This window comes from Harpia harpyja, chromosome 2, assembly GCF_026419915.1.
Source record: "Harpia harpyja isolate bHarHar1 chromosome 2, bHarHar1 primary haplotype, whole genome shotgun sequence".
NCBI classification, from domain to species: domain Eukaryota; kingdom Metazoa; phylum Chordata; class Aves; order Accipitriformes; family Accipitridae; genus Harpia; species Harpia harpyja.
The window spans coordinates 88,523,409-88,550,838 of NC_068941.1; the positions used below are offsets into that span (position 1 = coordinate 88,523,409).

The 27,430-nt window shown below is 52.3% G+C and overlaps 2 protein-coding genes across 6 annotated transcripts in view; both read right to left on the reverse strand.

Moving 5' to 3' along the window:
* ADAM33 (ADAM metallopeptidase domain 33) overlaps positions 1-15,637 on the reverse strand; it is a 30,082-nt gene extending 14,445 nt beyond the window's left edge. The window contains exons 1-8 of the mRNA XM_052780842.1: positions 15,439-15,637; positions 12,501-12,583; positions 5,430-5,506; positions 2,269-2,344; positions 1,712-1,788; positions 961-1,147; positions 462-527; positions 273-344 (exon numbers count right to left, since the gene is read on the reverse strand). Coding sequence (XP_052636802.1) covers positions 273-344; positions 462-527; positions 961-1,147; positions 1,712-1,788; positions 2,269-2,344; positions 5,430-5,506; positions 12,501-12,583; positions 15,439-15,565 — 765 coding nt within the window. The 5' untranslated portion in view covers positions 15,566-15,637. The remainder of the gene's footprint in view (positions 1-272; positions 345-461; positions 528-960; positions 1,148-1,711; positions 1,789-2,268; positions 2,345-5,429; positions 5,507-12,500; positions 12,584-15,438) is intronic.
* A 6,832-nt stretch (positions 15,638-22,469) lies between these two features.
* The window catches only part of ALMS1 (ALMS1 centrosome and basal body associated protein), a 73,700-nt gene continuing 68,739 nt past the window's right edge, over positions 22,470-27,430 (reverse strand). For all 5 annotated transcript variants that reach the window (XM_052780845.1, XM_052780847.1, XM_052780844.1 and 2 more), the window contains one exon: positions 22,470-22,930. In XM_052780845.1, the coding sequence (XP_052636805.1) occupies positions 22,886-22,930 (45 nt within the window). In that variant the 3' untranslated portion in view covers positions 22,470-22,885. The remainder of the gene's footprint in view (positions 22,931-27,430) is intronic.

The following is a 27,430-nucleotide window of genomic DNA, read 5'->3' on the forward strand; positions in this document are numbered from 1 at the left end:
CCCTCCTTGCGTCAAGGATGCCAGCATTGATCCCCATCACCACAGCAGGGCAAGAGCCAGAGCACGCTTCGCTGCTGCAGCTCAGCTGATGGGTGGCAAAGCATTTTCCACCGCCTGCTCACATCTGCCAGCTAAACTCCCAGCCCTAGTGACATGGGGACAGTCCCTGAGGGCCACCACCAAGCTGGCCGCAAGCTCAGGTGCTTTCACATGCACTGGGAACGATGGAGGTGGTCACGAGGGACCAGCAGGTCCCTCTCGCCAGCCGTTACCTTGTCCACGTAGTTTGCGATCTCCACGATGCGTTGCTTGGTGTGGCCCAGGTTGAGGTTCTGGTTCCTGTACTGCAGAGAGACGGGGATGGGGAAGGGTCACCAGAGGAAGAGCGAGGAGGGAGACAGAGAGGGGTCCCAGCTTTTTGGCAGGGGACCGGGTTTCTGCCCGCCCCTCCCAGCACTCACCAGTGTGTGATCCGCAACGATGAAGAGCTCCATGTATTTCATGGTCCTCCAGGCATCTCTCTTCGCCTGCAAGAGAGATAGCGAGGCTCAGAGGAGCGAAGGAGCGGCAGCCCATGGCTCTGGGCATCTCAGGCTTCCCAGACACCACAGAGCTGCTCAGGAAGGACAGCTGAGAGGGGAAACTGAGGCACGAGGCGACAAGGAAAATCCTGAGTGGCTACAGCGCAATTCCCAATGTCGCCTCATATCATGTCCCGCACTGTACGACGCAGCACCGGTCCCCAACCCACATGTCCTCCCTTTGAGATCTCCTGCCCAAACTCAAACCAGGTAAGCTGCCCACGCAGACCCCTCACATCCCATCCTCCTGCACAACCCTGCCCAGATGCCGGAGTGACGGGCACCCGGCCACAAGCTGCAGGTATTTAGCCGGGGGACAGCCAGCCCCGCTCCCAGCCCTCTGCCCCTCCATGAGCAAAGGACCCCAGGATGGATTTACCCGGTGGTGCATCGGCTGGAAGAGCCGGGCAACGTCAGCGATGCTGCTTCCGAAATCGTCGCCGTGGCCGCAGGTCCCACCTCGGATGGGCAAGTGTTCTGCTCGGTGGATGACGTGGTGGCCTGGCTCGGGGGTCCCCAGGGGTTTCAGGTAGTAGCTGGCATTGCTGCTTAGCACTATCAAGCCCCTGGAAAAGGAAAGCAGCCCCTGATGGCTCCTGTGGTGCTTTCACTCCTGCTCCCCCAGCCCCTGCTGAGGACCCACAAACTCACTGCACCTCAGCTTGGTCCATACCCAGGGTGGGGGCAGACACGAGAAATGGGTGTCTCTGTCAATACGGCCCTATCATCTAATACATCCTTAGCGTTAAAACCTCCGTGCTGGTCAGACCACGGGAACGCGGGATGGCGGTTTGTGGTTGCAACGGAGCGAAGCTCAGTTCTGGGGTACCTGCTGCGGGGCGCGGGATCTGGCCTCCTCCAGGGACAAATTTCCTTGAAGGCAGCTCGTGCTGCCAAAAAAACAGCCTTCCCCCCCCGCCGCTGCCTGCCCCTGGGGTCGGATGAAGGATGGGAGACGGGGAGCGATGGAAACATCAGCCCCGTGAAGCACCTAGAGCTGGGCTTGCAGGACCATCGGTGCTGCTCCGGGGGGTCCCAGAGGGGGTCCCTGCAGAGAGGAAGGGGGCAGCTGGATCCATCCCCCTCTTCATCAGCCCCACAAGCCCCCCCCGCCCTGCACGTCTCCATACCGTATTCCCGAGCAGGTGCTGAGGACGACCCAGGAGCTGCCGTAGCCCTGGACGTGCCCATGGTAGTGGCAGTGGTCCTGGAGAGAGGCGATGGAAACCTCCGTTAGAAACCACCACGCAGGGCTGGGCAGCAACAAACCCCATGTGCTCGTCCCAAAAAAACCACCCGTTTTGCATTTCCCGGCCAGGCGAGCGGTGTCCCTTCGCACCGGGGAAGGGATGGAGCCAGGAGGTTGTTGGCTCTGGCAGTTCAGCCCAGGACACAGACAGTCCCGCAACCCGGCTCGTTGGAAGGGTGACAAACGGCCGGTGGGGAGACGTCGGGAAGAGCGAGGGCTGCTTGAGTCCGGCGCTGCCTGTGTTTATTTCCCAAGGTGCTGTATCGCGGCCAAGAGATACAGGAGCCACGTGTTGCTGCATTCCTCCCGCGACAGGCGCCGGGGATGCTGCCAGCGAAAACACCGCGCCTCGTCCCGGTGGGGTTTTGGCTTCATCCCAAGTGCCAAGGCACCCCGAAAAAATGGTGATGAGCTACGTCCCGTCCCCCCGGCACCCACCGTGTGGTTGGGGGCCACCGTCACGGGCTGCCCATCCGCAGTGTAGTGCGTCTCGGTGTAGCCCGGTGCTAGCAGCCTGCGGAGAGAGGAGAGGGGAGAAGGGTGAAGACCCTCGAGCTGCGCTGGGTGTCCTGGCTCGGGGATGTGCCAAGCCTCCGTGGCCAGCCCTGGGTTGAGCCGTCTGCATGGTCCCTCTTCACAGCCCCCCTTTTGCAAAGCTTTGGGCTTTTTTGCGGTTCTCCTCCTGACCCGACGCCCCAGCAACAGGGCAAGGGGTGCCCAAAAAAAAAGATCTGATTGTGAGAAAGCTCAGGCTGCTTTTAGCAAAGCCTGCACCCCCCCATCTTCACCCGGCGTGCCTCGACTTCCCCCCAGCTGCTGGCCATCTCCCACCGAGGCCGGTGCCGGGGCCACTCGTGACGCAGCCCCGTCCCACACCGACAAATTGGTTCCTGCCGCGGGGAAGAGCCAGAGCTGAGCTTGCAACCAGCAAGCGCGTGGGGCTGGGGGTCCTGGGGAGCAGAGGGTGGGTGGATTTAGATTGAAACGACCCCACGGGTGGTGGGAGAGAAGAGAAAGGGATGAGGGTTTCCCACGCTGCCAAAGGTTGCGTGACCCTGCCCAGGTGCCAGGGTGATGGGTGCCCCACCACGAGCTTGCAGCCACCACGGGGACAGCACGTCCCCCGAGGGACAGCGTGCGTGCAGGGGTCTCGGCCACCCAAAGCAGGGCTGGGTTTACCCCTGCTAACAGTTTGGCCCTTGATTCGTGGGGTTTGGCCCCGTTCCAGGGGTTTTAATCTGCAGCAGAAGAAAATAAACCAAGCGGCCGGCCCCAGAATAGCCCTCCCGCCTCTTGGTTTCTATTTTGCAACCAGTTTAACCCCAAAAATGTCGCTGTGGGCATGTTCCCGCCTTCCTAGCCTGCCTGCAAGTGGGTGTCTGGCACTGGTAACTCCAGTTACAGCAGAAAAAGGAGACAGGAGCTCAGCCTGGGTCCTGGAAAGGGACCTGTGGGCAGCCTGGCAAGACAAGTGCCTGGCCAGCGTGGAGGCGGATGGGCAGCTGCCCGTGCAGGATGGGGACAGGGATGGGACAGGTCGGCTGAGGACAGCAGAGAGGCAAAAGCCTCCATGCCATGCCTGGGGAATAGGGGGAATTGGGAGGGTTGAGCCAATCCCCCAATGGGAGGACGGGCAAGTCCCAGCATGGCTTAGAGCACTGGGATGTCCTCTCCAGGGCAGGCCAAGAACCAGGAGCCCCGGAGAAAGAAGGGCAAGGAGATGTCTATTTTCCTCCAGCACAAGGAGGAAAACATCACAAAGGATGGTTTTGGCAGCCGGCCACGTCTCCCAGTGCCAGAAGAAAGAAGATTTGAGGTCTAGCATAGCCTGAGTGGCCCATGAACTAGCAGTGCCAAGGTAGCCCTGTTAGCTGGCACAAGACGGCAGTGTAGATGGCCAGGGCTGCACTGGTCTCCACAAGCCAGTCTTGGGTGCTGTGGACTCTCCTGGGTGCTATGGATGGTCCTCATTGCCATAGATGCTCTTGGGTGCTATGGACTGCCTTGGATGCCACGGATGGTCCTGGGTACCATGGAAGTTCTTGGGTGCCATGTCTTGAGTGCCATGGACTGTCCTGGGTGCCACGGATTCTGTTGGATGCCACGTACCATCCTGGGTGCCATGGGCGATCTTCAGCGCCATGGACTATCATGAATGCCATGAACTGTCTTGGGTGCCATGGATGGTCCTGTGTGCTATGGGTGCTCTCTGATGTCATGGAAAGTCCTGGGTACCACAGACGGTCCTGAGTGTCACAAATGCTTTTGGGTGCCATGAATGATCCCGGGTACCGTGAATGGTCCTGGGTGCTATGGACTGTCCTGGGTGCTCAGCTCCCTTTTGCTGCCACCACCCCCCTCATCTGTTCCACTGTGCCCTTATCCGGAGCACGGCATCTTGCAATGCCCCACGCTCCTCCAGTCCTGCCAGAGGCACCACTGCCACCAGGGATGCTCTTCACCCCTCCTGGCCACACTCATCCCTTCAGCACGGCAAAGCAATACAAAGTCAGGATTAGGGTCATGAGAAGACACACAAGCATCTCCAGGCGTGGTGCACCAGCTAGAAACAAGGCTAAGCTCTGCACATGAGCTTTGAACCCCACTGCCAACCCCCCCGTTGCCCACAGTCCTAAAACACAACGTGCATGGGAACCCCTCAATTCTCCTTCCCGCACACCAAAAGCTCCTCTGCAGGTCGCTGGGACCTGCTGCCCGGCAGGGTGGTTTGGGGGACACCGTGGTGGCTGCTTTTGTACCCAAACAGCAGCAGGAAAAGGGTTCTGCCAGGCACGAGCCTCCCATAGCTGCTGGTGAGAAGCAGAAGTGGAAGCAGAAGCTCGTCCTGCGGAGATCATCTTCCTGCCCTTCCCCACCACGGGGCCGTCTTGAACCAGGAGGCACCCGAACCCACAAAGGGACAAAAGCCACGAGGTCTCAGGGAGAGGGCCAAGGAGAGCAGGGCAGGAGATGGAGAGATTTGTCTCCTTGCTCCAGCCCCGGCACGAAGGGATGCCAGGCTGGGTGAGGGTCGCAGGGGACAGATGCTGCTGGCACCTGCATCCAAGCTGAACCGAAGAAGGAGCCCAGAAAGAGCAGAGAGAGACTACATGGCAAGGTCACCCAGGAACGGTACCAGGTTGCCAACCCCAAGAACGGACCAGCAGAAGAGCACCAGAGGTTTCCAAATCTCTGCCAGCAGTCAGCATTGCCCACCACGCGATACCTCCAAAGACCTCACAGCATCAGCCCTACCAGGCAGGATAGCAGCCCAAGAACTCCCCCCATCCCGCTGAGCCTTTACCTGGCACGTCTCCATCCCCTAAGCACCCCACACCGCCTTCACCTGTGCCGGGTCCTGCACTGCGGCATCGAGCCAAGGCTGTTTCTTGCCCAACACGGGTGCGGGCAGTGGAAAAAAAAGAGCATTTCAGCCCAAACTGCCACATCAGCTGCAGCTGGCAGGAAGCCACACCTGGTTGTCCCTTCCCTTGTGGGCAGCAAAGCCGGGACAGGGCAGCCAGGACACTACCGCTCCACCTGGGACCATGCCAGGGACACCCAGTGCCCCTTTCCCCACATCCAGCCCCGACACTTACTGGTTCCTCTCCAGCACCAGGATGAGCTCTCTGCCCTCGGCCATCACGGCCACCTTTGCCCGGGCAGGCACCGGCACCTACGGAGGAATCAAAGGAGGGACGGGGTTAGAAAAGACTCAGCCCAGGACGCTGCCAGCCTGTATTATCGTAGGACCTACTGCTCCGTTAGCAACACAGAGGGCAGCAGGTGCAATGGATTTTGAGCACCATTCCTGTTTGGGAAAGCAGGAGCTGCTTTTCCAGTTGCAAAATTGCAGCGGGAGTAGGGAGAGCACGTGTGCCCCAGGGCAGGGGCAGGCATGAGTGGGGACAGGAGGTCCCTGAGCAACCCCAGCCACTCTGCAAGGGACAACCCACACCGATCCACACCACCTCCCACCTCCCAAAACTTCAGTCCCTCGATTCAAGCTGGCAGTGGACCACCGGCCACCAGCTCCTCTGTCCATCCCTGTCCCCAGCACCTTCCTCTGCTCCCCAGCTCAGGGCACATCCCAGCCCTTCCTCTGTGGATCTGCTCCACCTATTCCATCCCCTGCTGCAAGCCCGTGGAAGGTGAGAAATAAACCCTCCTGCTTGATTTCCCATGAATTCCCAGCCTAGCAGGGTATAAAAGATTCACGCTGAGATTCACACCGCAAGGATGGGGGTGAGACAGCAAATCCCAACTCCGCTGGCAGCTTCCCCAGGGAAAAGCAGCAAGGGAGAACTGATATGAGATACGGGATGGGGAGCATCGCCACAAGCATCCTGAGCGGGGTCTCTGTGTGCTCCATCCCACCAGGGATCCTGAGCCAGGGTAAATGGTCTCATCCCCTGCAGAGGCTCGTCCCTGGGTGGGTCAGCACCTACGTGCACCCCTGCGGGGTAAGGAAATAAATAGCAACCGCCCGGGCACCGGATAACTGCACCGTTAAAAATACTGCAGGGCAGCAAGAGGAAACGATTGACTCAGCTTCCCCAGGATGCCGTCGGTTTTACTCACTCCCTCACTTCGGAGGGCGTTAAATGGGAACCCTACACAGGGATCCACACCAGCACGGCTCATCTCCACGTGACAGGATGGGCTGGAGCCCAAAATCGCTGCCCTCCTCCGATGTCCCCACATCCCTTCCCCGGCTCCAGCGCTGGGAACACTAAAAGCATCGCCCTATCTCTTGTTTATGGCCTGGCCAGCGTGGCTGGCTCCGTCTCCCTCGCTCGGTCCCTCCCCATCCATGACGGATGCAGGGAGCCCGGCGGGCTGCCAGCACTCGGCCCCACGCTCAGGGAACTGCCGCAGGGTCCCAGCACCCTGGCCGTGAGCTGGCGAGGTTTTCCCAGCTCTGGAGGGAAAGGGAAAAAGAAGGAGCCGTCCCTGCAACGCTCTGACTTGGGTCACTCTTAGCATCACGGGGTTTTGCAGCCGGTCACTGGGAATGCAGCGGGGTGGGGGTAAAGTTGGGTGATTCCTAGCTTGGGCTATAACAGAGGTCAAATCCTGCTGTCCCCTCTCATCCCGAGGGAGATGGCTGGCAAGGCTTTGCTCCTTGTGCAACCCAGTCCCCACCTCATAGGTACTGGGGAGATTGGGGGACCTCCAGCCCGGCAGCCCCAGGGCCACACTCCTGGGGTTCATCGTGTCTATAAGGGGCAGCATCAGGGGTCAAAGCGTTTTTGGGGTGCAGGACAGCCGTGTGCGACCGCTGCTGCACCTCGGGACACGGATTTTGTGCTCCCAGGATGGGTGTTCCTGCAGGTCCCCCCCAAATTGAGCTCTAGGGATGGAGGCACCCCATTAAGCTGCTCCAATTGGCCATGGGGATGCTTCTGGGCCCAAGGAGACCCACGGGTCTGAGTCCTTATGGCCCCATTTCCCAAGGACAGGGAGATGCCAGTCACCCCAGCCTGCGGCAGCGTGGGGACGCGGTGACGGAGTCAGGCTGGCCGAGCCCCCCCTCCGCCTCCAACACCGTCTTCCCAGCTCCAAAAAAGGAGACCAGACACAGTATTTTTTTTTTTTCTTAAAAAAAAAAAAAAAAACAAAACACCAAAAAAAACCCAAAAGCAAAGCAAACCGAGGCCGAGGCCCTGCTGCTTCCCGGCGAGCCCCTTCGGCACAGCCATGGTCCCCCGCTCCCGGCGAGGGGCCCTGGGTGATGCAGGGAGGAGGAAGCCGGGGCAGAGGGCTCCCCTCCTTCGGCAATGGTGGGAACAGGCTGTATTTTTAGAACATGATCTTATACAAACATCACTCCCTGGCCAAACATGGTCTGTACATTTTTCTTGCTGTTTCCCTTCTTTCCTCCCTCTCGCCCTCCCTTTTTTTCAAGCCTGGTTCTCCCCAGCTCTGATCTCCCTAACACCCACTCCCCACAGCCCATCTCCTCCTCCTCCTCCCCAAGTCCTTCCCGGCGTTGAATTCCCCAGCAATTACGCCCTGCCTCAACTTAAGGGCCTTTACTGGCAAAATGCTCGTTCCTAGCTGCCGTCTTAAAGGGACACGTGTTTGTACAGGGTTATCCCGGCAATCACAGCTCCCTGTGCAAGCACCATCCCATCTCCCAGGCTGCCAAAGGCTGGAAAAGAAACCGCTGCTAATGGGATCCATGTCCGACCCCTGTGAGGTGATACAGTGCAAGCTCTTGCCTTCCCCGTGCCTCAGTTTCCCCTGAGAGCACATGGAGAGGCAGTGGGAGCGGGAGACTGATCGTGGCTTCAGCTGGGATGGGCTGAAACCAGGTCAGCCCCTGGAGAAATAAATAGCAATAAAAAGAGGGAGAAGGAGGGTGTGAGCACCGCTCGTGCCAAGCAGGAGTCAAATAACCCAACTCTAAGGCCAGGAAAGGTTATTGCATTAATTACACACTCATAATTTTGCCTTGAGCCTAACTAGCAGGCAGTTGGGTCCCCAAGAGCTGCCTGCCAAGACATTGTGCACCAGGAATGAGCAGGGATCAGCATCATCTTGGCTCCAGCATCCTCCCAGGCTCCAGCATCATCCCAAAATCCAGCACCTTCCTCCCCCACCCAAAAGCTGCCACCTCCTTTCTCCAGCAGTCACAAAAAGGATGCACCGGTCCCCACCACAGGCTGCAGGAACCACCTTCTCTTGGCCCTGGCTGGATGTGGAGGTGGTGGCCCGTCTCCAGGACACCCCAGCAAAGCCAGTCCCAACCAGGGGCTGGGAGAGGCAAAGAGGAGCTGGGATGAATCTGACCTGGCCAGGACCCAGCCTGCGAGCAGCCCAGAAGACCCACTGGGCCAAGCTCGAGTCTATTTTTCTTTTTTAATCCGCTGATCAGAAAAACCACAGCTATGTTTGCGGAGGAGCTGATGCCAAGGGGTTTGCGTTGCTCTTCGAGGGGAAAGACGATCTTTGTTTCCCCACGGCTCCCGGCCATCCTCCTCGCCCAGGCTCCTTCCTCCACCCTTGCTGGAAAGCCGCTGCCCTGCAGGAGAGCGGCTCTCCCAGGAGTGGGCTCAGAGAGCACTGAGCTCCTTGGGAAATCACTAGTTAAGCCAAAATCCAAAAGCCACGTTCAAACCACAGCCCGGCCATCTGCTCGGGCAGGTCCCATAAGCCCTGATTTCCTATGTGAGCACAGGCAAGCCTGGATGTAAGAAGGAAGACGGGGATCGGAGTTACCGGGAGATGCTCCGTAGGGGATTTGGTGATGGGTTTTGCAGCTGGAGCATCACGGCTGAGCCAGGTCCTCCCCAGGCAGCTGGTTCCAAGCAGCAGGAGTTAGAGTTTGAAGAACACAGCTCGGGGACTTCATCCCCTTGTCCTAAATGCCCACTGGAATCGGGATCCGAGACCTCAAGGACAAGCCTCTCGCTCCAGCTGCTCACTGGAAAAGCATCCTGGGGCCAGCCAGCTCCGGGGGAGTCAGGGGGGAACCAGGGAAATCCAGACCCTGGAGGCAGAGGCAGGATTTTGGTTGTTTTGAAGCAAACTTGGCTCGGGGACCACATCAGGGTTTGCTCAGTCCTGCCACACCTCGCAAAGGGAAAAGGGCTTCCCTGCAGGAAACAGATTGCAGGAGCGCGTGTCCTCGGCACCTGCAGCCCACCCCAAACCACGGGCGGTCCTCTCCTCCCTTCCTTCTCCGGAGCAGGGCTGTGACCCCACGGGTACGTGATGCTCCCCGGAGAGGGGCCCGTGCCACAGGGCTGGAGGATGCACGGGGTATCACACCCCAACCACGACCGGAGGGGATGCTCCAAGCCTTCATCAGTGAGGATGAAGGGGACGGACATGTCCCATCCCCAGGACGGGGAGACACTGGCTGCTCCAGGGACCCAGCGGACAGCTGGCAGTGTGAGGGGAAGCGGCGGGTGGAAGGATGCTCCATCGGTGCCGAGGTGCGTTCCCATACAGGGATGGGGTACCAGGAGAGACCCGGCGGGAGGTTGAGGGGCTCTTCTGCCTGGGTGCTCCTCAGCCCTCGTGATTTATAGAATCACGGAATGGTTCGGGTTAGAGGGGACCTTCAAAGATCATCTAGTTCCAACCCCCCTGCACGGGCAGGGACACCTTCCACTAGTCCAGGTTGCTCAAAGCCCCATCCAACTTGGCCTTGAACACTTCCAGGGATGGGGCATCCACAACTTCTTGGGGCAACCTGGTCCAGCATCTCACCACCCTCATCGTAAAACATTTCTTCCTTACGTCCAGCCTAAACCTACCCTCTTTCAGTTTAAAACCATTGCAGCGAGAAACCATGCTTGGGAAAAAAGCAATTACAAAGGGAAAGAAACAAGACAGGGAACACCACAGGCAGCACGACAGGCTGGGTGAGTCCCCAGGGTGGGCACAGGGGACTCCCGTGCCTCGGGGCTCGATCCTGGTGGGATGAAGGGCTGGAAAAACCCATGGTCAGCTCTGGCAGCCTTCGCTCCGTGCCCTGAGCTGGGAGGAAGAAGCAGGAGGAGGAGGATGCCAGCAGCAGCGGGGCAGGATCCCACCCCAAGCCGGTGGTGACAAGGGAGCTGTTTGCAATCAGGGTCCCCACGACCTCCTCCCCAGCCTCTCCAAAATCATTTCCATGTGTGCCGGGAGCCGTCGAGCCCGCGGGGAGTTCAGCCCCGAACAATAGGAGAGAGGAGGGTGTAAAGGGGGGAAGGCAGGGTTCGGCCCACCCAGCGCCGTGCCAGCCCGCACACGATGGGACTGCGGGGCCACCACCATCTCCTCCTCCTCCTCCTTTTCCCGCTGGCTCGACCTCGCTCCCCTGGGAGGAGGGAAAGGAGATGTGGTCATGTCCCCCAGGACCGTGACACGGGCCACCCCGCAGCATCCCGCCTGCTGCGCAGAGGAGCAGCCCCCAGGGAAGGGATGGAGGAGCCTCGGAGCGGTCACCACGCTTGAACCCATCATTTCACACACTCGGATGTTGTCTCCTTGCAGACTCCCGCCCCGAAAGCCAGCCGTGCCCGGACAAACAGAGCAGGCTGGCGGCAATCACACGGTCACATTTATTTCCAGGATCTTTGCTGGAGGGCAGAAGGAGACGGGGTGGGGACGGGATGGACTAAATTGATCCTAAAAATACACACACCAGCAGTACCGGGGCTGGTACTGGGCTGGTTTGGGGCTCTGTCTGCAAGCGGGGAGCCCGCTCACCCGTACCCCATCCGTTGTTTGGTTGCCACCGTCCTTTCCCCACGAAGCCTCCCTGCTCCCGGCTGCGACCACCCTCCCTCTCCCCTCCTTCCCCCTGCTCCGAGGAACAGGAGCCTCCTTGTTTCGGGCTGGCTGGAGCCAGCGGAGGCAAAACAGATGCCAGGAAACATGCCGGGACCTGCACAGCTACCTTGGTCCTGACCACTGGCCGTCCCATCCCACCGACCCTGGAGTCCCCCATCAAATCCCAAAATCGCCCCATGTGCCTGTGATTTGCACCCACCCAGCACAATTTCGGGCAGCGGGGTGTTAGCAAGAGTATAAATAAACCTCCCGCTGCCGCGCATTCCCCATCTTGAGCGCCCTTCAACCTAAATATAGACCAGTCCGGGGCTGCTAGGAAGGGAGGGGACATTTCTACAGGCTGACCGCAGCATCCCCAACGCGATGGGCTATTTCAGCTACCGGAGAAGCACGATTCCCAGCGGCCAGCACCGATGGGAGCGACGCTCCCAATTCCCCCGGGAAAAGGCATCGTCCAGGCCCTCGGAGAAGGCAGGGCAGTGCAAAGCCCCTCTCCGGTTTCACTGCCGGGAAGCAGGGCTGACCCCTTCCCTTGCCTGGAGCAAGGACGTCTCACGCGGTGGCATCTCAGGTGGCTTCAAAGCTGCATCCTCAGCCCCTGCTCCAGGGAGATGCCACCAGAGAACGTCCCTTCCCAGCGCTGAGTCTTCTCAGCAGCGAATCTGCTCAGCCCCAAAACAAAACGGTTTTCCACAACCATCGTGCTGGGAAGCTCGTCGTGCTGGGAAGCGATTTGATCTGCCCCGAAGGAGACCACCAGCCCCCGAGACCCTCCCAGCTGCTGGGTACAAGGACCAGCTGCCACGGCCGATGGGCAGCTGCGGAGCTGGTTGACCCCAGAGCCGGGCAAGGCGCCAAACCCAGGCGAGGGTCACCGCAAGCATCTCATAAAGTGGATTTGGAGACGCTGGGGGCGGCGGGGAGGGTGCAAGAGCCAGCAGAGCAGTCCTGGGAAGAGATATCCTCTCCTCCCCACAGCCCGTGCCTGGCTTCTCCACAGTTTTCCCAAGGACATCGCTCTTAAATCCTGCAGCACTTTCCCTTTAGCTAATACTGCTAGTCTGTCTATCCCGGCCAAACCATCAGTCTGATGAATTACCTCCATCTCCTCTCTCCAAACTGCCCAGCTCCTTTCCGCTCACCCTATAGCTCTTGGCCATCCTTCCTAGTGCCCAATAGTTAAGACCACGTTTAATTAACTCGCTGTTGCATCCTCTGCTTTCCCTGTTCATCACCTGAACAGGGCGATGGGTCCTATAAACTCGACATCCCGCTCATAGGACCCGCAAACTCGACATCTCCATCCAAGTCCCACCACGAAGACCTCCGGGTGCAGGACCCGACCGCACAGTGCAGGGGAGAGGAACCATCTCTGCCCTTACCTTTTCGTCGAGGCTGACGGCTCGTCTGGTACGGCCCCTGAGGAGCCAGTGTGGGGTGACCCTCTCTCCATGGGACGGTGGCCCTGGGAAAGAAAAGACCTGGTGAGCACGCAAACAGACCTTGCGAGCCCCTGAGAGCAGGAGCTCCTCCGCAGCCACGTCAAGACAGAAATCGGGGGGGAAGGAACAGAGCTGAGGACTCTGGCCAACATCCAGGGCCACCTCTTAGGTGTTTCTGGGGGATGGACACCAGCATGAAGCCAAAGCTTCGCCCCCTCCCCAAGCCAGCACCTTCACCGCTGACCCAGCCTTGCTCCTGGAAGCCTCCAAGGAGCATTGCTGCCCACCCAGGTCCCAAACTGGTGGCCTAAATCCCCTGAAACCCACCCTGGACCCGCTCGCATCCCAGCCGTCACCAACCAGCCCAGGCAAACCCCACCGAGCACCCCCAGAGCACCCCAACCCCGGGCGAGGGCAGGGGCTGCGCGGGCAGCACGGCAGCAGGGCATCCTCCCGCTCGCTCCATCTCTGAATCACACAGCTTTTTGGTTTTTTGGCTTTACACTTTTACATCGTCATTTACAAGACGGGAAAGCATGGTTCAATCACCCAGAAATCGAGCCATCATCTTTCCAGCCAAAGCCAGGCTCGAGCAGGGAGCAGAAGGGCTAAAATAGCTGCAGCACATTACGGGTTTCTCTGAGCCATCCCAAATCCCCCAGGCAGAGCAGTACAAGCAATTCCTTGGCTCGATTAGAGACGGGCAGACTTTCTAAGATTTTTTTTTTTTTTTTTTTTTTTTGTTCCTAAACAATGTGGCTGTATTTGATTGCAGCAGAGCAAGCAGCTACTGATGACTTAAGCCTGGACAACAACAGAAAAAAAAAAAAAACAAAAAAACCCAAAAACTGAAGATGCTTCAGAGAGGGGATAAGGTCTAGCAAAAATGTCAAGGGCTGGACCACCTTGCCAAGCCAAATGTTGTCAGTGAAAGCTTGGATCTAATAACCTTCCCCAGCAAAGGGCAAAGTTATTTACTAAGGGAGTGGAATAACAGGGCTTATGGCTTTATAATTTTATATGCTTGTTTTGGTTCCCTATGCAACGATCTGGGGGGATTTGGCTTGAGCAAAGATGAAGTTACTGAAAAGTAAAAAGAAAAAGAGATGGAGTTATTGGTTGGGAATTGCAGACTGAGTGTTTAACGTGATCGAGCTACCCAGCCTGGCCACGTCTGTCCCACCAGGCCCCAGGACGCGCCCGGCGCTATCGCACAGTGGCATTTAATCAGCTTTCATTATATATAGCATATAATCAGATTCCAGGAATAACTGCAGATAAGGTAGTGGCATGATCCCAGTTTCCTTCTCCTCACCTCCTCCAAAAGAGTTAGCGAGGCCCTCCAATCCCCCAGCCATGTATAAGCCTCATTTTCTGATGGGGAAACCGAGGCACGGCCACGATGCGACTTGTGTTCAGCCACAAAGGGTGGGCAGCCCTGGCAGGGTTTGCTGCCTTCCCATTCCAGAGAAAAGGGGGAAAAAATCTTATTTTTTCTTCACTGGCTGCCGCAGAGGGAGAAGGGCAGGGAGACGCTGCCTCTCCCGGCTTGCTGCAAAGCCCGTCTTTCTCCCACGCTGTCTGGGGAGAGGACGGGACACGAGGGGCAGCCGTTCTGCAGGGATTACTGGGCTGGGCTTCGGGCCACATTGTAAAAACCTCTTGGTTAATATATTAAGCTTCTCGCTGTTTTGACTATAGCTTTTGCTGGGAATCTGAGAGACTCAGAGCATGAGATAGGGCCTTAAAAATCTAAGTCAAATAAACCCAAATGTAGTGCAGAGGGGGTTTCCCACCCCCTCCCCTTCTCTTTTTTTTTTTTCCTGGAAAACATGTTCATTCCCAACCCTTTCTGGGAATGCTGCATCAGGAAGAGCATTGCTTTGGCGTTTGGGATGTTTGCACCAGTTTGGCCAGGCAGCCCCCCATTTGGGGGATGCCCGAGCCCGAAAATGAGCCCCGCAGCACCCAGGCTCCAGCCGAAGCGAGCAGCTTTCCCATCTGCTTCTCCTCTCCTCTATAATCCAAACAGAGGTTTCTGGCTCCCACCACCCTCCCCGTTCCTCTCCCAGCTGCACAGCTCGCCCGGGTCTCTCTTGGAGTTGCTGGAAAACTTATTTTCAGCAGCAGCAGAGAACCCAGCAAAGCTCGAAAGTAAAAATATAACAGTAAAAAAACGTGCTTTGCTTGGAGAAGCATCAGCCCCAGCTTCTCAGTGGGGTTGTGGAAGGAATTAAGGGATGGAGAAGAGAGATTACAGAAGGCTGAACCCAACCTGGCAACCTCCTCCCTCCTATTTGAAAAGCGATAGGAACCTCTGGGGAAAATAATGTACTTCCTCAACAACAGAAAAAGCCAAGTTTCACCCCAAAACATGCATCAGCAGCACAAGCCATTGCCAGCTCCCTTTCAAGGTGCCACCACCCGGAGCTGGGATGGTTGCAGGGACCCAAGGGAGGAGCGGGATGGGGAGACGAGGGGTGTCTCTGCCGTTCAGGGGGTGCTGGGGGAGCTGGGGGGTGGGGGGGAGAAGCCGAATCCGTCCCCTCTTTTGGGGGGGGGGGGGGGGGGGGCTGGCTGGTCCCAGCCCTCCCATCCCAACCAGACCATATAGAGTCATAGCGCAGAGTCCAACCGCCCCAGCGCTGGGATGGGACATGGGGGACCCGCCGAGAGGGGAGATTTGGGGATGGGTGGGGGGGCACATCCCCAGCAAGGCGATGAAGCCAAAGGGAGAGCGAGCTGCCCCCCCACTCCCACCCCGATCCACAGCCATTTTTCCCCTGCAAACCCCAGGGTACCCCCACCCGCACCCCCCTCCCCACGGGCTGAACCTGGGGTTCGCCCCCCCCCCCCCCCCCCCCCCGCCCCTTCTTACCTCGCCATCCAGAAGCATCCCCCAGCCCGGGAAGCAGCAACAAGACCCCCAAGAAAAAAAGACGACACCCCTTAAAACCAACCGAGCCCCCAGGGCTGTAGGGTTTGCGGGGGGGCCGCCCGGCCATGCCGGCTCTCCCCGGGGCTTGTCACCGCCTCTGTTCGCCGTCACCGGTCCTGCCTTCCCTTTTTATGTTCTCGGGTCCCCTCCCCTCCCACCGGTTCCCCCCCCCCCAAAAAAAAAAAAAACAAACCCATTCACTCGCCCCGGCCGGCCCCCCGCTCGCCGGTGGCCGGAGCCCCCCGTTCCCAGGCACCCGGCTGGGCGCCGGGAGGAGGTGGGAGGGATTGGGGGGGGACTGGAGGGAGGGGGCCGGCATTGTTCGCTTTTATTTATTGCTGTGTTTCTTGGCCCAGCCCGGCCGTTTAATGAAAACCAGACCGGCGGTGGAGGCTGCTCCCAGGCTCCCTCCGCCGGGGCAGCCCGCTGCAGCCGCCGAACCCCCCCCGGTCCCGGTCCCGGTCCCGGTCCCGGTCCCGGTCCTCCCCGGGCTCCCCACCGCTCCTTCAGCCCCTTTCCCCGGGAGGAGAAGCGAGGGGGTACCGACAGGCTGCCTGCACCAGCAGAGGGGGGTGGGAAAAAAGGCAATTAAATAAGCCCATCCATCCCACCGAGGCGAGAGGGAGCAGAGACGCCTCTGCGACCCTCAATAAAATCCCTAGTTGTTATTATTATTAATGGTTTTTTTTTTTTTTCCTAACAGGAGATGGGTGCCGGCATCCAGCCCCATCAAAAGGGGGGGTGGCAGAGCTCACCGCCCCACATAACAAGCGTGGGGGACACGGTGCTGCTCGCTTTCCTTCTTACACATACCCAGAGCCTTCCCTGCTCTGCTTCAGCCCTTTTGGGTCCTTTCCTGGGGTCAGCCAACTCTCCTCATTCATCAGTCAGGATTCATCAATAGTTAGCAAAGCCCTAATAATAATACTGATTAACACTAGTAATTGTGAATGATTTTACTTTAAAAAAGGGGGACAGCTGCAAGACACCCTTACCCGAAATGCTCTGGGGACCTCTGCGCATGCCTGCCCAAGGTGACATTTTGGAAGAGGAAGGGACAGGGGACTGTTCTGGGGTTTCCCAGCACAAAAGGCAAATCTAAATAGCCCAGCCCTGGCAGCAGCACTCAAACGCGTGTCAAGGTCCTGTTAACGGGGCCGTCGGATGCAACGGGCAGATGCAAACATCTGGACAGTGTTAGCGAGTCTTCCCCAGCTTAGCAGCACCTTCAAGCCCCCATAAGCCTCGGTCGCAGTGTTTCTCAGGTGGCTTAATGCCATTTAGCAATACCTTGTTCTCACAAGCTCTCCCATGCATCTTCTGCCCTTTTGGGGTCAAGTTCTGCAGAGGACCAGGAAGGATTCCTGAAGCTTGAAGATGGTGACCTGCTACAGCTCACCACGGTGGGGCTGTGCAGGTCCCACCAATTCCACGAGAGGACAAATGCTGCAGAAAAATAAAGGCACTCCAAAGAATAAGCCTGTGGAATTGTGGCGAGAAACAGAGGGCACTGCCATCCCTTCTCACATCCAGGCAGCTGGGTGGAGAAGTTCAGCAGAGCAGCTGTAAATCAGCAGCCTGGCACACAACTAGGAGAGATTCAAATGCCTGACAGGGCTTTCAGCCATCAGGAAACCATCATCAGCAACATCCAGAGGGACGAGGCTCTGCAGAGCGCTGCGAACGTCTTTCCAGGAAAGGGCAGGTGGTGGCCAGGACTGCCGCAGAGGGGTGAGCCAGGCGCTGGGATGGAGTAGGGACCGTAAGCCAGAGGAAACCCCGGGCAGCCGACAGGCTCCGGTCTTCCCCCAGCAGCCCATCAATCCCAGCATATCTTCACCATTACTACACGTTACATGACACGTTTCCTCATTCCTCCACTTTCTCAGCCAGTGCAAACTACTCAAAGTAGCGCAGTCTCGGCGCGAGGTGAAGGCAGAAGTCTCTCTGCTTCCCACCGGCACAGGGACCCTGAGCGTAGCCGTTGGCCACAGAGAAAGATACGGGGATAGCAACGGCTGGTGGTTATCCAGAGCAGCTTATAAAAGGCCTTTTTGTGCAAAGGAACAGGCGTCCTTCCTCCTGCCTACAGCCTTGATCACTTGATATCTCTGCTGACAAAAGCCCACAGAAGCTGTGGCACCCGACCACGGTCTGCAGCTGGGTCACGCAGCCTGACAGCTGAGCCCGAGATCGGGGATTTCTGCATCCCGGCGTAAGCCAAGAGCAGCACGTGTGAAGCAGGGGCGGGGGATCACTCACAACCATGGAATGAAGGACAGGGAGAGACCCTTGGTATCTATTTTAAGGGTGCTCCTGTCCTCCCAGTCATTCGTTCTTCATAGTCATGAAGGAGGCAACCAGCACATCCAGTACGCAAGTATAGGAGGTGTGCGCAGGAAGATCCTGGGCACCCGCACTTCAGATCTTCCACCACTGCTTCATCAGCACAAACGCCACGGTTCTTAGCCTGATACGGGTCCTTCTGCAAAGGACAAGGACAGTTGTAATGTAGTAAAACAGCTCTATGCCGTTCATAAAAACTTGTGCTCTGATAGGCCAAAATAAATGTCTCCTTCGGCCAAATTTCGCATCATCTCCTATTAAAATGACTATTCAATCTGCACACAATGCCACAGGAACTCAACTCCTCATGCACAGGCGTTCAGGAGGTCACGGCACGTAGCTGGCGTGCTACCTCCTCCAGATCCAACCGGAGAGTCCAAGAGGCTTACTTACCCCTCTCTGGAGGAAGGCCAGGGCCAGCTACTCAGCAGATGACTCAACGAGACTTGGCAGAGGCCAGCAGCAAGCCCCCTACGGCAGAGTGATTCATGGGATGTACCGAATCGAACTCGGGTAGAGGAGCCAACACAGCTTTGGGAAAATGAGCTGGAGTCTCTCCTTTCTTTTGCATCATGAAGACAAGTTTGAAGTAGCTTCTGATAAAGCTAGAAAGCGACAGGGCTGCAGCACAGGGGTACATGAATAAAATTAGATTGTATTAAAAAAAACCCTTTCTCTATCAAGACCTCTTACAACTGTCCTCATCACCGTGGAATTTGAGTGCCTTCCAGTGTGTTAATCAACATGGCTTTCATTTGTCATGCGGAGGTCATTCACCCTCCCGCAGGGTCTAATTTGGCCTGGAGAATTCAGTTTATCTGCTGATGTAGGGAGACAAATATTAATAAAACTTTGACTTTCAAACCTTGCTTGTGTGAAAGAATCGTGCCTTTTCCATTTACAGCAGTTCAGCTGAATTCCTTCCCCAAGCCTACAACGAGCATGTCCAATGACTTCATGTTACACTTTTAAGCTTTACAGAAGTACAGCCGCCCAGCTGGCCAACTAATAAATGCAACATAAAGGAAGCAATATATTAAGATCTACATTACTGGATTAAAGTTTGATCTGGACTAATAAACAGCCAGCCAGGAAGTAATTTCTTCATTAGGGTATCGTTTCAGGAAAATTGAATTATAAACCAGGATGCTCTCATGGATAAGTAGAAGTGATTAGCTTACCTGCTTTTGCATGGGGCAAATCTCTTTCTTCAGTCTCCTCCTCTTCAAAGTCATTCAGTTGTGCTCTTCTACAGGCATAACCATGAACAAATTTACCACGACAGAGGCAGACAGCAGAAGTCCTTCTGAGCAGCAGTCCTCCAGGAGTCAACCACTCTGGACCAGGCCTTGTCTAGACAGATGTACGGTAACACGACTATTTTTACATCATCCTTGCTGTTCATTTCCATGGCGATCTTTCCAGTTACCAGCAATGAGAGAACGTGTCCCAAACATCCACTCAAGCTCCATCACTGCCTGATGTGGCAGACCTCCAACTTGAGAATGGTTCTCCATAGAAAGGACTCCAAAAACATCCACCAAGAACCAGAGCACTTACCACGTTTTTATAAAAAGTCCATCCGGATGGAATTTACAGCACAAAAGGTAGAACTAGTGGAAACGGTCAGGAAAGAGGAAATGGAAGGTGCTTCTGGAGGGCAAACAAGCCTCTTATTTTAAAATAAGGAACCTTTCAAAACATAAGGTGGCTTTTTTACACCCCTTTTCTCTGCCCTTTCCTTGCCTTGTCCACCTCACCCACACATCCATCACGCTTCCCACCTCAAGTTCAGTTTGTAGACGGCACATCTACAGGCAAACCAAAGCCAAAGACCAGTCATTATATTTACTTGATGATGAACAAGGTACAAATGGGCAATGATCAAAGCTGCTTTCAGTTTTGAGAGACAACAGACAACCGTACTGCCCTTTCCATTTTTGAGGTAGCAGCTACAATAGCTGGCTTTTTGGTGAGACTCAAACATGCATTTGGCATCTACACAATCGTCATTGTGCAGGGTGGGCACGGCAAATGCTGATCAAGGAACATTTCTGGTTAACTGATAACAAAAGCCTGCTCCTGTAGGGTTATCTTAAAAAAAAAAAAAAAAAATTGCCCTCTTTAAACTTCCAAAGATTTGCAGAACTTACCCTAAAAGTCTTTGTGTAGCAGTGGATTAAGAAGAGATGACTCCACTCTGGAAGGAACACAAGACAAGCATAATTTCCTGAGTTTTTGAAAAGAATTTTTGCATGTTGGAACCAACAACTCCAAATGTCAACAGCCTCCTTCCATAGAACTATAAACTCTGGATGCTTTTCACCCAGCACAAGCTTTATCTGACCTGATGACAACAAGGAATGGTAGTGGAGTGGCTGTGAGTCAGCTTCACTAGCATCCCTCACAAAGAAATCAAGAGAAGGATGGATGATAACACTGTTGGGAGTACTGAGGAGGAGACCTGCCTCCTTTAAACCTGGCCACATGGGACCTCCTTTTCAGAGGTTCTGAGAAGTTGCAGCTCCTCCTGATTTCATCTGGAATTGTGGATGCTCCCTCCTCTGGGGAGAAAAGTTAAACAATCTCATACTGTTCCTCTACAAAACTTCCTTTCTGCCCCCTCTGTGTGCAAAGAGAACATTTTTCTTTACAGTATTCCAGAAAGCAGAGTGTAAACTTTGTGCAGCCCGAGACCAGCGTAAAACATCCAAGCACAATCTTCAGATCACATTTTCTGATATATTAAAGCATACCCAAACAGAAAATTTGTAACAGAAGCAAACACTTCTCCCTTCACAAAGGAAAAACGCTACAATATTATTACCAAATGAGGAATTAGAGCTACTTGCTGCTAAATCTCTCAAGCTGCAACTCTAGCAACTCACATTAGACTGTTAGATTACTTTGGTAGTTAGTGAACATTTTTAAGCGAGGTAAACCATAAAAAAAAAAAATTGCAGCAGTTCTTCGTTTTGAAAGGTTTTACAATGTGTAGTTCTCTACTTAGACGAGGATGGGTACTTCAACCAGTTGAAATGGACTGACTCTACCTTTCTTTGATTCACAAGGTGCTTGATTATTGACCTCTATGCTTTTGTTAGGGAGCAACACACAGGCACACTATGGACATTTAAATAAAAACAACCCTGGGCTGTGTTATCTCACTGTAAGAAAACTTCCAAGCATCCCCTGAGGCATCAGCAGGGCCCTTACGCTCTCTCATTTTTTCATCAGTTGAAAGCTTAAAAGCATATTTAAAAAGCTAACTGGCTTTAAATGAGCACTCAGTGAGGCAAGATCTTGTCATGACTCCAATACAACTGACTTTCTTGTCAAAAGGAGAGTGTCTATTCATATGTGTATCAGAATCGCATGAGAAATCTCAGTACCAGCAAGTTTTAGCACCTTCTGCTTCTACAACATACAAAGCTGCTTTCTAGCCCCAAAGAGCACTTCGAAAGGCAAAGCAGCAACTTGCATCCAAACTGATCCCAAGGACAAGATACTGGAAGGAGCAAATAGGTAAAAAACAGATTTTGAAAAGTGGAAAGGTCTAAAGAGATAAGCCATTTTCTGAGCTGATTTATCACAGCCATGTGATACTGTATTATTTTTAATCTGCACTTTTAACTTCAGATTTCTGAGGCCAGATATGGCCTTCTGACATATTAGATCACGGTTTTGTGGTGGTTGGTTTTTTTTGCATGCTCCAGATAAAGTATAAATCTTACACCTGGATGTATTCTCACACTTGACTCTGGGGTAGGCTATAACAGCTGCTTTAACAGCATGTGGTACCACCAGCACAGGACACAGTTTGAAAAATAGTACGCCAAATCTTTGTCTAGTGTAATTTAGTGTAGTTCTACTGACCTTCAATTATTTCCCATAATTTGAAGATCTGATTCATTACATCTCAACATGAATTCCAGGGGTAACTGGCAGAGCTGTACCGTAGCCACCGCTGGATGGCTTAGCCAAGGGGTGAAACAAAAAGTTCCATGAAATTCTTAGTGAACACGAGAGGTCAAAATCTCCGAGTTGTGCCTCACCCTCTGCAGAAATGGGTGTACCGTTACAGCTGTTCCTTGAACTAAGTTGCTATGAACATCTTATGCACGGAAAATATGAAACCACTGTTCACACCCACTTAGTTTTCCTCAGATATCTTTTCCTGTTTATTCATTATATGAACTTAATTGTGATAAGAAAATGAAACTGAGACTTCAGGCTTCTATCATCAAAAACCACAATCTTTGTATTTCATCTTTTGTCACTGTGGTGCTGGTTAAGCGTACAACCAAGTATCCTGTCAGAGTGCATCTAACGAAGTGAAGGGAACTCTCTCCCAGGCAAGGCTTAAAAATTCCCAACATCATAAAAAGTTTCGCTAATTAGACTCTCCTGGTCATACGGAAAGATAGCAAACCAAGTGAAAGGTCAGTGAAGTCACAACCCCTCCGCTCTTTCGGTGCTAATAATGTCCAGTTTAAACAGCCATTACAGTTACCTTGTAAGTTCTTAAGTTCTGTGCAGGGTAGAGTAAGAGGCAATTATGGCCCAGTTTCTTTAGATATTGCCCATGCAGAGAGCGAAGATGCATTTCATGATTGCTGCAATAGTTACTACAAACTGATCTGATGTTATTTATTTAAGGGTTTTTTGCAGCACAATACATACATTACAAGTAAGTTTTCTACATCGAGATAGGAAATAAAAAAATCATTGTTAAAAACAATTTAAAATAAATATATAAAACAATCAGGTAATTACAAATGTATTATGAACCAAGTACTTCCAAAGCGTGTTTACTTCGGAAGTACCTTAACACCACTACAAAAAACAGCCATTTATTTATATATCAAATGATCGATTCTCAAATATGGCAAGATTATGTTAGTACAAAAGTGACAAAACTGAATACCCCAAAACATACACTGCACAAGTATTTACTGCATTATCTTCTTTGCATCACAATCTCCTTTATGCTGCAAGTTTACTAGGTACGGTACACCTTCGTTTGAACAGGAGATCTTTATCAGTTCCAAGGCACCTTCCTCCCTAAGACACGGTTGGTGATTTTCTGAGAGAAAAACAAAGCGACAGAGATGAGTATTATTCCTCTAAAAATCAAAAACCCTAAGCATGAAGACAGTGGAAGACACAGAAAGTGTTTTCTACAATAAACAGCTGAATAAATTAGGACTCTTCACAGCCTTCACTAGCCATGACTGAACGGGAAGAGATGAAAGTCTATACAATCCTGAGTAGCCTGAAGTAGGTGAAAAGGGAATGTTATTTGCAGACTGCTCTGGAAAAAAAACAAACCAAACCAAACCAAAAAAAAAAAACCCCAACCAACCCCCCCCCCCCCCCAAAAAAAAACCACCCCACATCGGGGGAGGCAGCATAGAAAATAACTGGTAATAGATTAAAACAAAACAAAACACTGTGTGTAGAGCCAGTCTTGTGCAGTTAAACTGCAGAACTCTGCCCTGCAGTGCTGTGAACACCAGATGTTTACACTTCACAAAGCAGGTGGAAAAAGTATGAAAGAAAAAAAAAAAGCCACCACCAATCAGAAGATGGATTCAAAGCCCCTTGGATGCAAATCACACCAGACTGTTAGAGCATCTTTGAGAAGTACTGCTAATGTTGGCTCTGTTATGGCATTCTTCCCCAGGCACCTGCTAGTGTGACCCGTTCTTATGGCAACAGGCAATCCAGATAATGAAACACCACATCATTCTGCTAGCTGAGCTGGCAGATCACTGACGTTTTGAAGTATGGAATACATATTACGTGGCTTTAGAGAAGTGTAGGATAAAGTAAGAGCTTTGGGTAACTCGTGTATTACTAACAGCAGTGGCAATGATACAGCCATTACCTGACGAGACCTTTTGCATCACACAGATGAACGCAATGCACAGCTCAGCTCTTTATACACCCACACAGAGTATGCAGTATATACTATATACACATAACTATATATAGTGTATATACCAATACAGAATGTACTCTGCTTACATACATACATATAAAAAGCAGCAACGCTGCTGACGTGAATCTCAGTGTGGAATCCGTCCCCAGTACTTCACGAAGCCTCAGAAGGGCTCAAAACGCCTCACACCACAAAAACCTCTGACCAGTCCTTACAGCTCACAAGCCCTTCTGCAATCTAATAAGCAAAGCCAGACAGCAATTAGATGCTATCTCCCCTCTTTGCTCCACTTCCAGGAATTGACTATAAACCAAAAACCCCTAACGTGTTGCTGACATGAGGGAAAATGTAGCCAAGGGGATGGAAAATAAACGTTAAAAAAAAAAAAAGCTTACTGTAAAGCAGCAAGCAAAGTGCAATTCAGTTTAACACCTCTAGAAGCATGTGCTTTTTCCTTTGGGGTAGTGACACCTTGTGGCCCCTATCTATCTTGCATAGGCTCTAAAGGACACATCCCATCCATAAACAAAAGTGTTTAGTGTTCCTGAACGCTAATATCTTTTTTCTTTTTTAAGGGGTAGAGGGAAGTACATAAATTAACAACTTTGCTATCTCCTTATAGATGTTTCTCCCATGCTCCCTATTTACAAAAATTACAAACTTACTACATCTAATGGAAAAGCCTCAGTAATGGAACAAATTTATGTCTGATAAAACTCATAAAATTCGTTTTCACTTCACTGGGCTTGAAAGTTCTGATTTATGCTGCCATCAGATCAGAAATCTGTCTCAACTGTACAGTTTTCAGAATTAAGGGGCGTGCACCATTCCCTTATCTGACTAGTGTAATTTAATGCTCTATTTGAAATTAGAAGTACAAAAGCAAAGGGATACTGGGACAGAACATCAGTCCAGACCCATGTGCATCCTGTGATAAAAATAACTTCGCTATCTTAATAAAGGTAACTATTTAACAATTTGAAAAATTAAGAATACCTTTGCAACTCTCAGTCGCTTTCTAACACAGGAATTTTGATAAGTTTCCAGTTACATATGAGCCCATACTGTTTCCTCCCGAGGATCTCATCCTCACTCAGTGCTAACAAAACTGTTATTTCATTCTGTCTTCAATTCCCACTGCATTGCCCCACAGTCCCACTGTAGCACATAAATGCCTTAAAGAACCACTGACAGCCCTTACTTCTCAGGTGTCCCGTGTGAGTATTTTTACTTGTACTTTACAAAAGGTAAGTGAACTTTGTTCATACATACTCACTAATTTGGGGCCCTATTTTGAGCAAAATAAACTCGGTTTCATCTCATCCCTCAACCTGGACACTAATTTTAGATCATTATCCTTGGTTCCCTACAGCTAACAAAGAATCACACACTGCCTCCAGAGAGCAGCATGTCCCACATAGTAGCAGTTATTGCTCACACTGGAAACATACAATTTTGTTTGGTTGGTTACTCCTCAGGATACATTTTTAGAAGCTGGTGTTCATTTTTTTTCTGAAGCATTGACCCATAAATTATATCAACATACAGTTATACCTAACATACCTTTAAATTCTGGTGTGAGGATTTCACTTGTAAGTGATACTTCAGCAAACACTTGTCCGTGTTGATATACATACAGGTATGAGTGTATGTACATGTTTAATTCATTGTTTCCTTTCCTTCCCAAACATGAATCACCCCTAACCTGTGAGCCCTCAACACCCTATAGAAATGGCATGCACACCATACTGCTAGCTAATCCCATCCTCAGAGCCAGCTGTACTGCTATTAGTGAGGCTGACGCCTAGTTTTACTTTTACATGTCCACTCTTTTGATATCAGTGACAGAAACAGAAGCAACCAGCATCCCAGCGCTATATTACATCATGGCTGATATGTAATAAACTTAGGATATAAGCACACTTCACTATTACAACAAAGTGTTCAGTTACAGGTGCTGGGAGAGAAGAATAAGTGCCAACTGGTCTGGCAGTTTAAGACATCCTCACCTGCCCAGCTGTTTCATTAATGCTCCTCTACCAGGTATTAACGTTTGCACGGCAGAAAGTCAGCCAAGAAAAGACATGCGTAAGCCTCAGACACTGCAGAACAGGATGCCTCAGCACACACTTTCACCAGCAGTTTAAGCTACGAGGCTGCACTCTGGAGTGGCTGGGGCATGAGTACATCCCTTCCCCACTAAGATGACCAGTGCTAGCCTGTCAAAATCCAAAGTGTGAAGGACAAAGAAGTTTCATTACGGACAGGTCATGCCACTAAGCACTGACCTGGGAGTCAGAGAATATGAGTACTATGCCCAGCTCCACCATTGACCCCACAGAAACTTGAGCAGGGCACTCGACTCTCTCTGCCTGCCTCTCTTTTCCCAAGGATATGTCTGGATACATGCGAAATGATCTTGGAAGGAACTGTCCCCTACTAGGTTTGTGTAAGGCACAACAGGACTCCTCCAGGTGACTGCAATTAAAATAAGAGTCAGATCTATTCCAGAGTGCTGCTCTGCTGTTCTACATCAGCAGTTCACAAACTTGCCACTATGAGAGATACTCAGACCACAGTTTGGGTACAGTGCTACAGATCATTTAAATGATACAACCCTAGATTACATACATTTTCAGTCTAGCTTTTGTACCAGCCATTTTCTTCTCCTAATACCCTGTGTCATCTTTGGAGTCATTCCACAAAATCTGTGTTTCTTTTTTTCATGCATAATCAGATCCGCTTAGAAACTGATGCTCTCAGCAACACATTAGCCAAATTCTAAACAAACCATTCACTGTATTTACAGCTACTTACTGCAGCTATTCTGCATCATCAAGGAAGACAAAAAGATTACAATATTTACTGCAATGAATCATCATCCCTCTTCCAATCAAAACCACACTTGTATAGAAAACTTCTGATCCGATTCCCTCTCTGCTTCCAGCTGACAACTGCCAGCATTCATTAACTCTTAAGACCTTACTGTACCAGCATCTGAGATTCTCAGACGAGTGAAAAAAAAAAATGTGTCCTGAATATACCCTGCAAAAGTATAGCATCAAATTCAAGTAATTCTCGTGGTAAATACCCACAATCAGATTAGGAAGGTATTCTGGATAATACATTGCATTACAAGCCCTGACTTTTAAAATCCAATTATTGCTGTTACCAACAAATAACTAACCCTATTATTCCAGCTCTGGTAGGACAACTCAGCCAGGAAAGAGTTGCAATGCTAAAACTGAAGTGCAAGTTTAAGATCCAGATGAAAAAAAAAAATCAGTTTAAATTTTTAATGCATGTCCTTAAGCCACTGAGGCTTATAATACAGTTTATTGCCTGCTGCCAGAGTTCTCCTGAAGGCTACGTTTTATGGTATATGGGTTAGTTAAAGAGTGAGAAGGTAAGAACCTCACTGTTTGTTGCAAACTGTTGTTTCTCATCTTTTAGTTCTTATTAAGTCTTAAGAGAAAGCTTAAGCATATGGATGCCTACAACAGCTCAAAAAGTGATACACTGGTCAGTTTTGGAGATGCACTTCTCAGAGGGGACAAATGGGCCTCCTCTGTTTTATGAGGACATTTATCAAATTACTGTGTATAAACTGATACCGCTTGTTACACAGAAATACTAGATAAT